The 16142-nt window shown below is 47.0% G+C and overlaps 1 protein-coding gene across 3 annotated transcripts in view; it reads left to right on the forward strand.

Annotated features, from left to right (window-relative positions):
• Positions 1–16142, forward strand: part of Flnb (filamin B) — a 130815-nt gene that overhangs the window by 64987 nt on the left and 49686 nt on the right. For all 3 annotated transcript variants that reach the window (XM_051172872.1, XM_051172880.1, XM_051172889.1), the window contains exons 9-18: positions 2501–2638; positions 3732–3858; positions 5477–5613; positions 6902–7095; positions 7723–7836; positions 8523–8666; positions 8917–9040; positions 9350–9510; positions 10440–10530; positions 10757–10926. In XM_051172872.1, the coding sequence (XP_051028829.1) occupies positions 2501–2638; positions 3732–3858; positions 5477–5613; positions 6902–7095; positions 7723–7836; positions 8523–8666; positions 8917–9040; positions 9350–9510; positions 10440–10530; positions 10757–10926 (1400 nt within the window). The remainder of the gene's footprint in view (positions 1–2500; positions 2639–3731; positions 3859–5476; positions 5614–6901; positions 7096–7722; positions 7837–8522; positions 8667–8916; positions 9041–9349; positions 9511–10439; positions 10531–10756; positions 10927–16142) is intronic.

Genomic DNA, 16142 nt, shown 5'->3' on the forward strand with positions numbered 1-16142 from the left:
TGCTGGATTTGGTATCCAGAAGCAGTCTTGGCCGCAGCAGGTACCTACAACCCAGGCACTTTACTAGCGTTGGACACTCAGTCCAAGTGCATTAACCCACACAACACAAGACTGTGCCTTTCAGGTGTGATTACCACCCCCCCAGTTTGCAAGGGGGCATCTCTGTGGCGTTGGCAGTGTAGGTCTTAGTGTCACAAAACATCAGTACAGGCACGTTGACCGTGTGCCTGTAACCACTCTGCCAAATTCCTCTGCAACCAGGATCATGTGTTTCCCTCTAACATTAGAGTCTCTCTCTGTCTCTCTTTCTCCCTTGGTTTGTGGTTCCTATTGTTTTCCAACTATGCTGCCCTTCTCTAACCAGTACTTGCCTTCTCCTCCCTGTTCTGTCCTCCACCTCCGCACCTGCAGACCTGGCCTCTTCTTCCGAATCCTGCCTCTGGGCCAGCCTGGACCCTGAAGCTGCTGGCTTCCTATTTGCAAGCTCTGGGCCAGAGGCTCTTGCTTTGGTAAGGGTAGGTCGGGTGGGGCGTCTTTGTGCTGCTAACACATGTCAGCAGCAAAGCCCGTGCTGTGTGTGACTGCAGGAAATTCCTGTGCATGTGTTAGCGATTGCAGCCTGAACGAGGTGCTGAGGGATGGCCCGTGGGTCTGGCACGGCCCTCAGACCCTTCAGCTGAGCTGGCTGAGTGTTTATAGGAACTGAACAGTTACCGCTTTTGATGTTGACCCTGTTGTAGTACATGGTGTGTGTGTGTGTGTGTGTGTGTGTGTATGTGTGTGTGTGTGTGTGTGTGTGTGTGTGTTTTAAGACATATTTAAACCCCACCACCAGGGAATTACTGTCATCTTGTTGAGATTTATTACTCATGTGACCAACTGTTTTCTCTTCGACAAAAAAAAAAAAAACAAAAAAAGCCCGAACAACCCTCCCCCTAGATATTCATAATCAAAATTCCTTTGACATAAGGAAAGAGATTTTAAAATATTTTTTTATTATTTCATAGGCATTGGTGTTTTGCTTGATATATGTTTGTGTGATAGACGCTGCAGATATATTGTCTGTGTGAGGGTATTGAGTTCCCTGGAATAGGAGTTACAGACAGTTGTGAGCTGCCATGTGGGTGCTGGGCTCCTCTGGAAGAGTAGCCAGTGTGCTTAACTGCTGAGCCATCTCTCCAGCCCCAAAAGAGATAGTTTTAAGACAGCTTTCCTCATTTTAGTGTTCCCTAATTAATCTCTCATTCATGGACTGCCTTATTCATTTCTGGCACAGTCAGATTTTTTTTTTTTTTTAAACTGCCCTCCACTGTAACAATTTGATACAAAAAGAAACTTTAGCCTGTTCCTGTGTTATGTACAGGCCTCTAATATCAGCCACTTTGGGAGACTGAGGCAGGGGAGCCACATGAAGACAACTTAGAGAGATCCTGTCTCAAAAAAATAAAAGAGGACTCAGTGGTAGGGCCCTGGCTTTGATCACACACACACACTTAGGTGTCTTTAATTGCAAGGATGCCTATGTGCTCTGGAGAGCAAGGGTTTGCTGCATAACTAACAGGGAGGTTGTATCTAAGGGGCGGTTAGCTTCCATCCGCTTTCAGAGCCTGTGTAGAAAGGACTGTCAGATGTGCAGTGTGAGGTTTGGCAAGGAAAAGCCAATTCATAGACAAAAGGATATCATGCCCATCAATTTCCCATTTCCACTTAAGGAGAATGTTGCCGGTGCTGGGCTAAGCATTCCTAGGAAATACATATGCCTTTCTAAGCCTCTGCCCTCACCCCACATGGAAGAGTAGTTTTATGCCTCTGTCAGGCGAAGGATGTTACTCCTCACCATAGTCCTTAATTTTAGTCCTAAAAATGTGTGGTTTTTTTTTTTTAAAGCCAAGACCAGAAATCAAGTCCAGGATGGCATTTTCTGCTGAGGCTTGTCTTTGTCAAGGCCCAGAACGTTGTCACAGCCACCTTTGGCTGAGAGCACAGTTTCATTCAGCTTTTTTTGTTACTTTGCCTGGCTGTTCACATGCAGGACAGCAGCCTTGTTCAGATCTTCAGAAATGGCTGACCCATGCTTTGAAACCCACATATTTCAAGCGCAGCATTTTCCAAGTAGACTTGAAAAAGTGTAGCCTTCCCCAGTTAGTGGGGCCCTGGAGTGTGGCAGTGAGGCTTGGATAGTGTTCAGCATTCAGTCTTAATACCTCCCTACTCATAAAAGGCCAAAAACCAGCACCAGGACTACAGTGTGGATTCACGCTGCTCTCCTGTGGATGTTGCCAAAATAACTTCAGCCCAGCGTTTTGTGGTGAGGCCCGATGGACAAAGTCATGCTGTGTCCTTCTTTGCTTCCTGGTGTGTTCCCTGAGTGGGACCCCTGGTTGCCGGGTGCTCTTTGTGCAAAGCAAGCATTTTCTTGGGGGTGGGGGTGTGCCCCTCAACTTTCTTGTCTTTTACAAAACACTAAAAGGTTGAACTGATGTCAAAACTCTGCTTGCAGCCTGCAACCCAAATGCCTGCCGGGCCAGTGGCAGGGGCCTACAGCCCAAAGGTGTCCGGATCCGGGAGACTGCCGACTTTAAGGTGGAAACCAAAGCTGCTGGTAGTGGGGAGCTTGGTGTAACTGTGAAGGGCCCAAGTAAGTCCTCTTTTCTTAACCCCATCTCAGATGAAATCTTAGCTAATTTTTCAGCCATGATGTATTAATTACATCCCATGGCCAGTCCTGATTGATATCCCCCAGAAAGCTATGACAAAGATTTGAGTCCTATCTATACTCTTTGGAGAAGTGAACAGTGATTGATTAGTAATGTCGGCCCTGGGTATAGGCAGGCAAGACCAGTGGGTGCTTTGACAGACCTCTGGGATAGAAAACAATGCTGTGAGGGAATTGGAGAACTACTACTTTGGGGGCAGCAGTTCTCTCTTCCTCTTTCTTAATTAAAAAGACCTAGGTGTAAAGTGGAAGGTTCATGCTTGCAATGTTCTGATCTGGAATGCAAGCACAGTGTTCAAAGCCAATGATTTCTCTAGTACAGGTTACATTTTGTAGACTGTGAAATTACATCAATTACTATATTAGTCTGATCAGTGCTTGCAGGAGGATAAAATGCCCTAGGATGGTTTTCTTTGTAGGTAAAAGCCATTGGCAGAGGGCATGTCTCTCCAGTACCCTGTTCCTACTTCCTCCTTTGGGTTGGAGACAGCAGGCATATAGGGGTCAGCACCTCCTCTGTCTCACATCTTCCCTAGAGCAGAGAGCAGCTTGGAGGGCCTAGATTCAGGTATAACAGTACTTGGTGGTTTAGGTTCTAAGACTTGTACAGTCCTGTGCTTCTTGTGTCCGGTTTCTCTTGTCCTCTGTGTCTACATTAGTGGGGAAAGACACATAGGTGCTTAGCCCAAGACAGGCGATCATAAAGATGGATGCCCCCACTTTCCAGTGTTTGCGGGTGGGTGGAGGCTGGGAGGCGGCCTGAACAGTTGGGAAATACTGAGACACAGCAGACAAGCCATCTGGTCTTTTGAAGCGAGTTAGCTGGGAAGTCTTCCATTTCTTTCTCTTGGAAGCTGAGATGGCTCTCTGCTCTTAGTTTTGGGAACCTCTCCCAGGTTTTCGGGGGAAGTCTCAACAGAGTTTAATTGTTGTAGTTTGCCTGTGTTTTCTGGATCATCTTCTTGTAAGCTGAGGATTATACTGCAAAGGCTGTGTGCTCTCTTTCTTTCCACAGAGGGCCTAGAGGAGCTGGTGAAGCAGAAGGGTTTTCTAGATGGGGTCTACGCGTTTGAGTACTACCCCAGCACACCGGGGAAATACAGCGTCGCCGTTACTTGGGGGGGACATCACATTCCAAAGAGGTGAGTCTAGGCTGGAGATGGGCCTCGTATAGAGGGTATATTTGGCCTGTGACAGGCTCTCAGGAGCCTGCTGCTTCCCAGGCTGCCAGAGGGAAGAGAGATCTGCTTTGTTGAGAGCTCCCCCAGCCCCCCGGCTCCCCCCCAATACCTCCCCCCCCTTTTCTTTCAGAGCAGCACAGACACTTGGCTTATTCTCAAAAGCAGCAGAAAGTCACTGTGGTTTCAGCTGCCCTGCTTTAAATCAAATGCTGGTGGTTTGTGCCTGGTGGGAGGCAGGGAAACCAGAAAGAGCTGTAATAGAGAGCAAATGGGCTGTGTGTCTATACAGCCTTATATAAGCCGAGGCTCTCCTTCTCAATGAATGCCTCTGTTCATGAATGCCACAGGGACACAGTCTGCTGTGGTTTACATTAAAGCCATCGACATGAATGCCATCAGAGACAAGGAACCCCTGGCCATAGCCTTGCCTGGGTCGTTTGCAGTTTCCTTTTTGTACCCCTGTGCTTTGCCACTCTCCTGAGGGCAACATAAACTTTGAATATGTTTTGTTTGTCTTGAGAAATAATTGAGCATTATAATAGTCCTCCCTTGTCTGCAAAAGTTACCTTCTAAACCATAAATATATGCCTGAAACCAACGCCAGAGAGTGTCCCGTGCTAGATTTCTTCCCTCTAGACTTGCGCATGCATGAAAAGGTGTGATTTATAAAATAGACACAGTAAGATAACAATAGCAACGAGGCAGAAAAATGAAAGTTACATGAATATGGTCGTAATAAAAATATACCATACTGTGCTGGACTCCCTCTTCTTAGAGTGGTAGATGAGACAATGCCTATACAATGAGACGAAGTGAAAAGAATAAAGGTAGGCATCGTGGTAAAGCATCGAGCCACTATCAGTCTCAAAATGATGGACATATTGCAGACCACATTTGAAACTTAAGAAGTAGCCGGGCGTGGTACCATACACCTTTAATCCCAGCACTCGGGAGACAGAGGCAGGTGGACTGATGTAAGTTCGGGGCTAGCCTGGTCTACATAGTGAGTCCAGGACAGCCAAGCCTACACAGAGAAACCCTGTCTTGAAAAGCCAAAAGAAATAAAACCAAGGATAAGGGGAACTCTTGCAGGATTTCAGTGTCTGAGCACACTTATTGTAACCCCCCCCACACACACCCCCCGCTTGCCAAAGTGAAAGCATATTTGGTCACACATGAATGAGCTAAAGCCTATTTAAATGACTATCCTTGTTATAGCATGGTAGGAAAGAGAGAAATGTGGACATTCCTATCCTCAAGGCTCACACTCTAGAGGGCCCTGCATATCAAAGGCCACTTACTAATGAGCAAACTAGAGCAAGTGTGTCGCTTGAGTGACGGCCCCATTCCCCCCCCCCCCCCCACCCCCCCTCCAGCTCCCGAAGCAACCATATTACATTATATTGTTGACCTAACAATGGCTGTGGGGGTGGCCAGTGTGAAGTAAGGAGCTTGCCTAGAGTTTCAGCCTTGGTGCAAAAAAATCAGGCAAGTGGAAAGAACTGTGCTAAGGGTTTGTGGCTACGGTATTCTCCTTCTGTGCTCTTCTGCAATGCTTCTTCTGTCCCCTCCGTTCTAGCCCCTTTGAAGTTCAAGTTGGCCCAGAAGCAGGCATGCAGAAAGTCCGTGCTTGGGGCCCTGGTCTCCATGGTGGCATTGCTGGTCGGTCAGCAGACTTCGTGGTGGAGTCCATTGGTTCTGAGGTTGGGACTCTAGGTAAGTGGAGGTAGCTGCCCAGCCACTTCTGTAAGGCTGAGAATAGCAAGGTGCCTAGTGTTGGAGCTTCATGTGACCTCCTGGCCTCCTGGCTACCTTCTCTGGATGCTGTAGAATTCTAGTTCTTATTTTCCTTCTTGCTTTCAATTATTCAAATTCCTGTGACACCAGTGATTGTTTACCTGACAGTTCCTGGGGAGGGTGATGGGTGGGGGAGGGTGTATGCCAAACAGTACAAACAACTGCATGGCAAATAGTGGTGACTGACCCTTAAATACATGCCTGTACATTTTGCTGAAATTTCAAAAAGTAAATATGTTATTCAGAGCATAACTGAATATATATTAAGTGGATGTCTGACAAAACATGCAATCATTATGGATTAGAAGTGAAACTTTTTCTAGAAAGGTGGCTTTAAAATAGTAATTAAGAAATACATAAATAAAAATAAAAATTTTTTAAATTTTAAATAAATAAATAAAATATTTTTAAAAAGAAATATATAAATGAGTAGGTATCCCTACATTCCTGTAAAACACTCTATAGAACTAGACAGTAAGCTGGGTTCGGCCAGTGAGCTGTATTTTTCTGGCCCCTGTTTTAGGTATAGCAATAAGCAAAGGGGGAGAAATCAGAAAAAAAAATTTAATTCCTACCAGTGAAAAGATGAATCATTTTGGTATATATTAATAATCTAAGGTAGTAATTAACCTTTTAGTCTCTGCTTTTTCCCTGTGCACACACGTATCTTTATGTCTGTATGCCCCAGATGAATGGAGACAAGGCCTTCACTTCCCATGACTCCTGTGGGACTTTTGTTGTGTTCCAGTCTGTTCTTGGGCTTTTCATTCACACCCCTGATCTTGTTCTATGAACAATGCTGAGTGTATAACCTTACTTAATTCCTGTAGCTAAGAAAAACTCAGAAATGGGTTTAGACAAACGAATATTGCTTTAAGACTTTTGGCATATGTTGCCGTATAGCCAGTAGAAAGGTTTTTCAGGGCCTTGTGTCATGTGTACCCCTGCCCCATGTGCACCTCATGCCACCCTTCCTCATGTCATCTGAAAACCGGAAATATCCAGTCTAACCCCTCCACTTCTAGTCAAGCTCCAGTGACCTTGGTTTTATGGAAAAGGGACACACTTGATTGGTGTTTTCTGCTCATTGCTCGTTTCCCGGGAGGCAGAGAGGCGATTGTAGTGGCACAGAACAGGTCATCCTCACCGTGTGTAACTAGGAAGGCCCTTCTGTTCCATCCATCCGCCCCCCCCCCCCACCTCCCAGGCTTCGCCATTGAAGGCCCTTCTCAAGCAAAGATTGAATATGATGATCAGAATGACGGATCGTGTGACGTCAAATACTGGCCCAAGGAGCCTGGAGAGTACGCCGTTCACATCATGTGTGACGATGAAGACATCAAGGACAGCCCATACATGGCTTTCATCCAGCCTGCCACCGGAGACTTCAACCCAGATCTAGTCAGTACCCTCGCCTTCTCTTAACCCCTTCCCTATGGCTGACAGGAACGGCTTACAGTCCGGGACTTTCGTGATGTTGGGAAGGCAGTGTACCTCTCTTGACTCTTGACATTTTCCTCTGTGCCCTAGGAATGAGAGTGTCTCCTCCCAGAGCTTTTGGGGTGGTTGAAGGACATGTCTGACCTATGGAAGAGGCTCCTCCTGCCACTTTGTATAGCAGTTAGTTGCCCAGCTATCTATAGATGACCGTCAATGAGCTAACATGTGAAACTCATTGTCCCACAATTAATTCCTTGCTCAGTGGTGGCTGCACCCTCCAGTGTTCCCTCAAATGAGAACAGTGAAGCCAAGCACAGCTAAAGATCTGTTGCAGAAGCCACACTTTTTTTTTTCTATCACCACAGAATAAGGCAGGGAGCTGGGTTAGTTTGGATTGGGGGTGTTTTGGACTGTTTTCTCTTTTATGAGCAGCTACTAGTGATATTTGTTTTTAAGTTTCAGTCTACTTTGCAATTTTACTTTTTATAGCCATCCTTAACTAAGTACCAGGCTTTTTGTGTACCTTTCCTTCCATCCCATTCTTTGACACAGGGGAAAAAAAAAATCATTATTTGGTTTTTGCCTCAGGTCCAAGCATATGGGCCAGGTTTGGAGAAATCTGGTTGTACTGTTAACAACCCAGCAGAGTTCATCGTGGATCCTAAGGATGCTGGGAAAGCTCCCTTAAGGATACTGGCTCAGGTGAGTGCCTGGGGCCTAGGGCCACTTGCAATTGTCAGGTGAGAGGTGTGATGTCAGCGCATTTGGTCCTCAGCAGTCTCATCCACACAGTGGGAGTAATAACAGTACCCCAAAATGTGATGTGAGGACTGCATGGGACTGACATAGAGCATTTTTTCATGATATTTGTGGTTCATGCTCTTGAAAGGTAGCTTTTGGTTTGTTTGTTTCAGATTTCTCTATACTGTGTTTCAGTTTGGCTGGGTCTACTTAATTCCTAAAAGGTTTATGAACAAAATTCAGATTACCACTTCTCTGATTTAGTTAAAATTAGTCAAAGGACTTAAATTCAGGAATTGAAAGTAAGTTCTAAGTGGCAATGGCTTTAGGCAGGGGAGAAGATAGCATTTACTGTTAGTAATTACAAATGAATAAACGATGTGTATGTGGTTCCTAGTAATTAGGAGGCCCAAGGTAGGACATCAAGATCATCCTGAGTAAGCTAGTGAGGCCTATCTCATTTGGGGGTTTTTAATTTTATTTTTTGGTACCTCTAGTGTGTGTTTTGGGGGTGTACAGCATGTTGTAGTTGCTGTATGATTTACTAAGAAGCTGGTGGTATCTTGGCTGTCTCTAGAAGCCACGGTGGCCCACTTTTGGGGGAGACATTCCGGGAACAGTTTGGTTCAGGCTCTTGTCTTTTGCAGGACGGGGAAGGCCAACCCATCGCCATTCAGATGAAGAGTCGCATGGATGGCACATATGCCTGCTCGTATACCCCAGTTAAAGCTATCAAGCACACCATAGCTGTGATCTGGGGAGGCGTGAACATACCACACAGCCCCTACAGGGTAAGTTGTGAGGCCCATCCTGATGGCATGAAAAACCCTGGCTGTATATTGAGTCTGGGCGTTGTATGCAGATGGCCAAGGCAGATGTATGGGAAGGAACCCATTCTGGATAGGCCTTGGAAAGAGACTTGGCCTGAACAGCAAAATATTCTTCTAGACTGACAGAAATGGCCATCTCTAGGCTTATGCTGAACCTAAGGGAAGGAATACTTTTTATCTAGATGTGTTTTCTGGGTTCATGTCTTTCTAGGTCAACATTGGGCAAGGTAGCCATCCCCAGAAGGTCAAAGTATTCGGACCAGGCGTGGAAAGAACTGGCCTGAAGGCAAATGAACCTACCCACTTCACCGTGGACTGCACGGAGGCCGGGGAAGGTAAGAGCAGGCTTCTTCCAGCCTGTGACTATCTTCTCCCTCAGAACATTCTTAGAACTTTTGGAGCGCAGTGAACTCTGAACTCGGAAGTCACTCACTTTGGTAGATGATTTGTTAACCTAAGGAGCTATGTTGCTCACTTGGTGATATCTTAGCTAATTAATCCTCTGTGTGTCCCTTTCCAAACCATGATTTAACCACCTCCCCTTTCTTGCGCTGTTCCTGTGGCATGTTAGCCCAAGCTTGGAAGTGATTGTAAGAGACAGGCTGCTGCTTGCAAACTGGGACTAATAAGCTGCTCTGTTCCAGGTGACGTCAGTGTTGGCATTAAGTGTGATGCCCGGGTGTTAAGCGATGATGAGGAAGACGTGGATTTTGACATTATTCACAATGCCAATGACACATTTACAGTCAAATATGTGCCTCCTGCTGCCGGGCGATACACTATCAAGGTTCTCTTTGCATCTCAGGTACCAGCTGGGGCCTCAGAGGGCGGAGAGGAGTGAGCTGTGGTCCTTTGTTGGTTTCTTTAGCAACTGAGAAGAACAGTTTGAGAGCTATGTTCGTTTCCTCTGTTTCCTTAAAATCTTAAAAAGGGGGTGAGGTGGGGGGCAATTAAGCTAAGTTTTCACTCTTCTCTCTGTCTGAGGTGAGGCATCACTCAGAAGCTAAAGCAAGACTCCAGGCAGAAACTGACTCGCTAAAACATTCACTAAGCTTTTGATTGAAAAGTTAGGCATCTTCACCAACTTAACTACGATGCATGCGCTTCCCTTTGACCCTATCAGCAGTCGTAACTCCGGTCCCTGCCCTTAAACTTTTATAGCAAAAATGTTATGAAGCATCAGCTGTGTGGTAATGGTAGTCCCATAAGGAAGACTCCGAAACCAGACATTTTGAAATGCTAATGATCAAAATTAACTATATAAAAATGAGGACGCTCAGGAGAGCAATCTGTGCCTTGAGTTAACCATCTCAAGTTGGCATGACCTAGTTAATGTAGTCTGCTTTTATTCTGACAACCTGTAAATTCTTTTTCGAGGAATCAGAGTCGCTACTCTGTCTCTGATTCCTTCCTGGGAGCCCTCACACCTCAGCCCATCCCCATCCCTGGAGGGCTTTTTCTACCTCCTAATTCTCTGTATTGTTGTTGGTTTTCACTTTATTCAGAGTAGTATATTTTTTCTAATCCTTTGTCCCCAAACATCTGGTGCCAGAGACACAAGGGTGTTTGTGCTATTACGGTTCCAGATGTGCACCTGTGTGTGCAGGCTTCGCCCTACAGTGGTGGCAGTGTCTCGGCGCTTGCTGAAGTGGGCGTTTGGGCAAACATTGTCCTTTGTGTTTGGGGTAGAAGGTTACACTCTGACAGTGCTTCTGAGATGTGTCTTTGCTTCAGGAAATCCCTGCCAGCCCTTTCAGAGTCAAAGTTGATCCTTCCCACGACGCCAGCAAAGTGAAGGCAGAAGGCCCGGGGTTGAGCAAAGCAGGTAAGCCTGTGGTTGGTGAGGCTGCCTTGATCTCTCTGCAGTCAGTGGCACTGCATGTGCTCTTTCTAGACCTGGAGGGACTTATCTCCATCGGGAGGCTCTGATGTGGTCGGAACAGTGTGTGCGTGTCACCCGGCTGGCTGCTGCTGTTGAGCCTGTCAGACTGGTTCTAAAAGTGAAACCTCTTCCAGCCAGCCCTGCCTCCCTGTATCTTGTGTCCTTTCAGGTGTGGAAAATGGGAAACCAACCCACTTCACTGTTTACACCAAGGGGGCCGGAAAAGCCCCACTCAACGTGCAGTTCAGCAGCCCGCTCCCTGGTGATGCAGTGAAGGACTTGGACATCATCGATAATTATGACTACTCACATACTGTTAAATACACCCCAACCCAGCAGGTAGGGTGGTCCTTGTCCCTTGCTTTTCTGCTCAGGCACCCCACCCCACCCCCCGCCCTCCTCAGTGCTGTGCTGTGGACAGCATGGGATTGGTCACTGCCTGTGGGAGATGCCTCTCAGTGTGCTGTCACCCTCTCTGGGAGCCCTGGAGGAAAACAAAGCCTCAGGTGCTATGGGGATTCCCAGAGAAGCCGAAAAACTGCCCCACATCCTTACCTCAGTTTGGGGTTTTACCAAAGAAGTACCGAGTTCTTATAGAGAGCGTTACGAGGTCTGTCTTCTTACATGTGCCCCTCCCCCATTCCTCTGACTCCCAACCTTTCATTAATTACAGAAAAAGCTCCCTCACCTGCAGTTTCCCTTGCAGGCCGTTTCACATAGTTTACCTTTTTTATGAGGTGTTTTAGTGGGATCTTTTCTCAAAGAGCCCATTCAGCTTTTAATCCCTAAGGCCCAAAGCCCACGCAGCAAATTGCTCCCTTTAACAGAATGCAGGAATTCTGAGGACTCTTGATGCCCAGGCGGATTTATTTGTTATTTTATGCAATAAGGGCCTAAAAAAAAAAAACCACTCTTCCATACAATTTTATGTCTAATTTGCTTAATTTTTAAATTCATCCTTCTCACAGCCCAAGTTGTGTGCTACCGTGCCGAAGTGTGTACACTTGAGAGGCATAGGTCGCATTCACGGTGCCCGTGCAGGCGTCACCTCCAGTCACCTCCCCGTGCTCTCTATCTTGCACAACTGGAATTCTGAGCCCATCACAATTAGTTAAAGTTGTGTTTTGCTTCATATTCACACCTCCAGAGTGTGGACGGCAGTACAGCTTCGTGTTACAGACAGTGACTCTAAGCTTCTGAGATCCCTCCTGGGAGGGGCGGAGTCCCCTCTATGAACAAGCCATTTGTAGGACAAGGGCTGTGCTGTCTTCAGACGTGTTGCCCAGCGCTCTCTCTGCCTGCCTGAGAGAGTCTGGGGGCTGGCGGGAGTCAAGTGGGGAAGAGCAGGGATACAGTGAGAATGGCGTCGTGTGCAAGGTGTGCGTGGCCAGCCCTCTTGCTCTAGGGGTTACGTATCCTTGGAGTTAATACCTTTTGTATCTTTTCTGTAGGACTTCCTCATTCCATGTGGGACTTATTCTCTAGGATAAGACCGAGTACCACATTGTAGAAATGTGGCCTCTTACCTCCAGACTCTCTTCTTCCTATACTTTGAAGAAGTCCCACTGAAAGTTTCCTTTGTCTCTTTTTCTTTTTTTTTTTTTAATTGATTTATTATGTGTACAGTGTTCTGCCTGCATGTCCACCTGCAGGCCAGAAGAGGGCATCAGACCACACTATAGATGGTTGTGAGCCACCCTGTGGTTGCTGGGAGTTGAACCTCTGGAAGAACAGTCAGTGCTTTTAACCTCTGAGCCACCTCTCCAGCCCCAGGTTCCTTATTCATCATAGTAAAAGCAGCACATTTGTAGATAGCTTGTCCTTTTCCCTTGTCAAAATACTCAGTGATCAGCAGGCAGTTCTTTCTCGCTGATGGTTCTAAGGACTGGTAGCACCTTAGGCTGGGAGCTTGACAAGATTTTGCTGCAAGTTGTCTGCATTCCTTGGGAGAAAGTACCAGAAAGCCATCCTTCTGATCACAAGGTCATAGGTGCTTTGCTAAACATTTTTGTATTTTGAGGTTTTTTTGTTTTGTTTTGTTTTTTCTTTTTCTTTCTTTCTTTCTTTCTTTCTTTCTTTCTTTCTTTCTTTCTTTTTTTTTTTTTGAAACAGGGTTTTTCTGTGTAGCCTTGGCTGTCCTGGACTCACTTTGTAGACCAGACTGGCCTTGAACTCACAGAGACCCACCTGCCTCTGCCTCCTCCCTGAGTGCTGGGATTACAGACGTGCTCCCCCATGTCCAGCTCGTGCTAAACCTTTTGTGATTTAGCTTCATCTTCTGTCCATATACCATATTTTCTTGCCGTTGGCATGAGGCGTTGCTAAGTTGCAGGTACCAGGATGAAGTCAGGGTTTGACCTGAATCCTCTCAAAGCTGCCAATCAGGATGCAATGTCAGGAGCCCAAGTCCAGCTTTGCTGCGTTTGAAGGGATGCTGGAGTAGGAAGCACTTTACTTCAGAACGACCCTGAGGTCAAGTCCACCTGGTTCTCCAGTAGCAGCAGCCTTGGGAGCTGTCGGCATGCGAAGATGCCTCTTGGGGCTGTGATATGTCCAAGGAGCCTGGTGGAGCTTTGGTATTGATGTTGCCAACTGTAGACATTTTGTGGAGTCCTTCTCCTAGGCCGCTTAGGACAAGCCTCACAGTTTCATCCTTCTGTCTTATTTCCTTATGGCAGAGAAAACAGGTGGCATGTCTCCCCCAGAACTGTGAGCCACCCAGATCTTAGTTACTGTCCTATTACTGTGAAGAGACACCATCACCAAGGCAACTTATAGACATAAGCATTTAGTTGGGGGGCTCGCTTACAGTTTCAGAGGGTTAATCCGTAGACCATCATGGTTCAGAACATGGCTCAGGCAGGCAGGCATGGCACTGGAATAGAAGCTAAGAGTTTACGTCCTGATCCACAGGCAGCAGGCTGAGAGAGGCCACCTGTGATGACACACCTCCTCTAGCAAGGCCACATCCCCTCACCTGCAATGACACGCCTCCTCTAGCAAGGTCACGCCTCCTAATCCTTTCTAACCACCTACTAAGGGCCAAGCATTCAAATACAGGAGCCTATGAGGGCCATTCTTGTTCAAACCACCACACACAAGGTAGGATAGTGTGTCCTGCACCGGTCCTGACACTGTCGGTGCTCCCTGTGGACTAGCAGATGATTGAGGGAGTGAATGATAGGGTGCCTCTATTCAAAGCTCACCTGGCCTAGGAACATTATAATCTGGCAGAAGAGCTGGGGTGCACAGCCTGTGCCTCAATGAGAGGAGCCCAAAGCCCCAGTTGGGTGGTAGAGAGTGTATCTGTCAGGCATGCTGTGGAGTGTGGTTAAGAATCCTGGGCCCACCAGAGAGCTGTCCCCTTGTAGAGAAGGAGGCATGCTTTGGACACTAATGGCCATGGGCATGGCTACCTACGGTGAATTTTGAGAACTACCAGACTAGAATTTCCCCTCAAAAAAGGCAGCTGTTTGGTATGTGTTGAGAGGCATAGGGGTACCCAGGCCTAGGTTTTTTGTACTTTCTCAGAATGTAGACCATATTTCTGAAGAGCTAAAGCCCTGTGTGCCTGAGGAACCCAGGCCCTGACTGCGGCCTTCTGTTCCCTGTTGGTCTCTGAATGACAGTTTGTAGCTACTCGCCTCTGGTGGACAAATGAGGTAAATGGTTGGATCTGTTTGTAGTGGTATAGTAGTCAGAGCTGGTTTCGCCTTCAAGGAGTAGGCATGGGTAGGTGGGGCTTCAGGATTCTCACAGAGGTCAGGAAAAAAAAAAAGCTGTATTTCACAGAGAGCCTGGGTTTTCGCCCAAGAACACGGCTTGTCTGCAGTCTCATCGTCTCAAGTGGCTTAGGCTTCTCATCCCAGACCAGTTGCCGTGCTGTGTCACGAGCTGCTAGATTTAAGCAGCCATATGTACCGCCAGTGCTCTCATGAAACCCTGTGAGCTCCCAAGCCTCGAAGGGCAGCAGTCCCTGTCCTGAAATGTTCTCAGCAAAGTGGTGATGTCTCTCAGGAGGCTGTAAAGCAGACGGGCCTGTAGTAACCTCTCCAGTTCCATCTCCTAGCCTGTCATGTTAGTGTCTTATTACTTTGGGAGAGTTTGTTTTGTTTTGTTTTGTTTGTTTTTTCAAAATAAAGGTTAGGTCTCAAAAGTATGTAGGGAGAAGCAGAAAGATGTTTTGCAGCCAGCTTTAGCTTGGTGGGAAACACAGGTGGTCCCTGCCTTAGACAGTCCTGTGGGAGAAAAGTTCAATTTGTTCTTAACTTGGCCTCAGAAGAAAATGAAAATGCGTAGGGATTGGAAGTGTAAGTCTCCAAGGCTACTCACACCCACATGCAAACCAGCTCCCACTCCTTAAAGTTGTTTAAGGCAGAGTTCTCTCTCTCTCTTTTTTTTTTTAATCTGAGCATTGCATTGCTTCTGTGAGTGGAAACGAAGCATACTTTATTTTATGAGCTGGGCAGGCTTAACAGGAAGAGGGACTTTTCTTTTGCTCCAGCACGTCAGGGAAGTGGCCAGAAAGAAGAGAAGGTTCTTACCAAGATGCCTGGTTAGCCTTGAGGTTAGCCTAGCACCCAAGGAGTTAGAGGCTAGTGGGGAAATTGAGCCTCAGGAGAAACGACAGTGTGAGGAAAATTGCAGTGGTTTCAACAACGAATCCGTGTTTCTTTAAGCATTGGAGGAGACCTTTCTTGACCTTTCTTGTCCCTTGGCTGGCTCCCAACTCTAGAATTTGACCTATGCACATTTCAGTATGAAATGTTAGACCCTTAAGGCAGGCCAGTTGATTTTGTGCACTGTATTAAAACAATCAGTTCTTCCCCCTTCATTGATGCAGCCATCCCTCCTCCCCTTGGCTCTCTTTCCCTTCTTTATTTACAAAAAGGAATGTGAGAAAATATACATCAAGCCAAAAACTACATCCTTTTAACACTTGATCGGTGACAGCTTTTTAGCAGGGCCTGTGTGCCAGAGAGCCTGTGGACTGTCTGGGGACTCCTCTCACTCTCCCACACACTTTGTTATTCCTGGACAAAGAGGCGAGGAGAACATGGATCTGCCGAGATAGCAACGGGGCTTTCATGGAGCCCTGTCTTGGGGGAGGGCGCAGCTGAATGTGGAGAGAGGAAGTCGGCGAGCTGGCTCAGGACCTGTGGACAAGGATCAGCAGCTGCATGGTTGTGCTGTGTGTCCCTCTGCAGCCACCAGGGCTTCCAGCAAGGGGACCTGCCAGTCTTCCAGCACAGCATGCCTTCACACCCACAGCCTTTCTTTCCTTTTCCTGGAATTAACAGTTAGCATCTGTGTGCCGATCTAAGACTGCTCCTGTGAGCACCTCCCTTAATGTGTGGCCCAGTGTCCTGAAACTGAATGCTCAGGCATTGAAGGACTGGTTCTATTGGTTTGGGAGGCTCCTGGCCCAGTGGCTGTACCCATGGTGGGGGTTGGCTTATATCGTATGGTGGGGTGCTGTGGCAGAGCAAAGCAGATAAAAGTTTGGGTGCCATGGGTGTGAATCTAGTATACACACTTAGTATGTGTGTGTGTGA

The sequence above is a fragment of the Acomys russatus genome, chromosome 3, assembly GCF_903995435.1.
Source record: "Acomys russatus chromosome 3, mAcoRus1.1, whole genome shotgun sequence".
Lineage (NCBI taxonomy): Eukaryota > Metazoa > Chordata > Mammalia > Rodentia > Muridae > Acomys > Acomys russatus.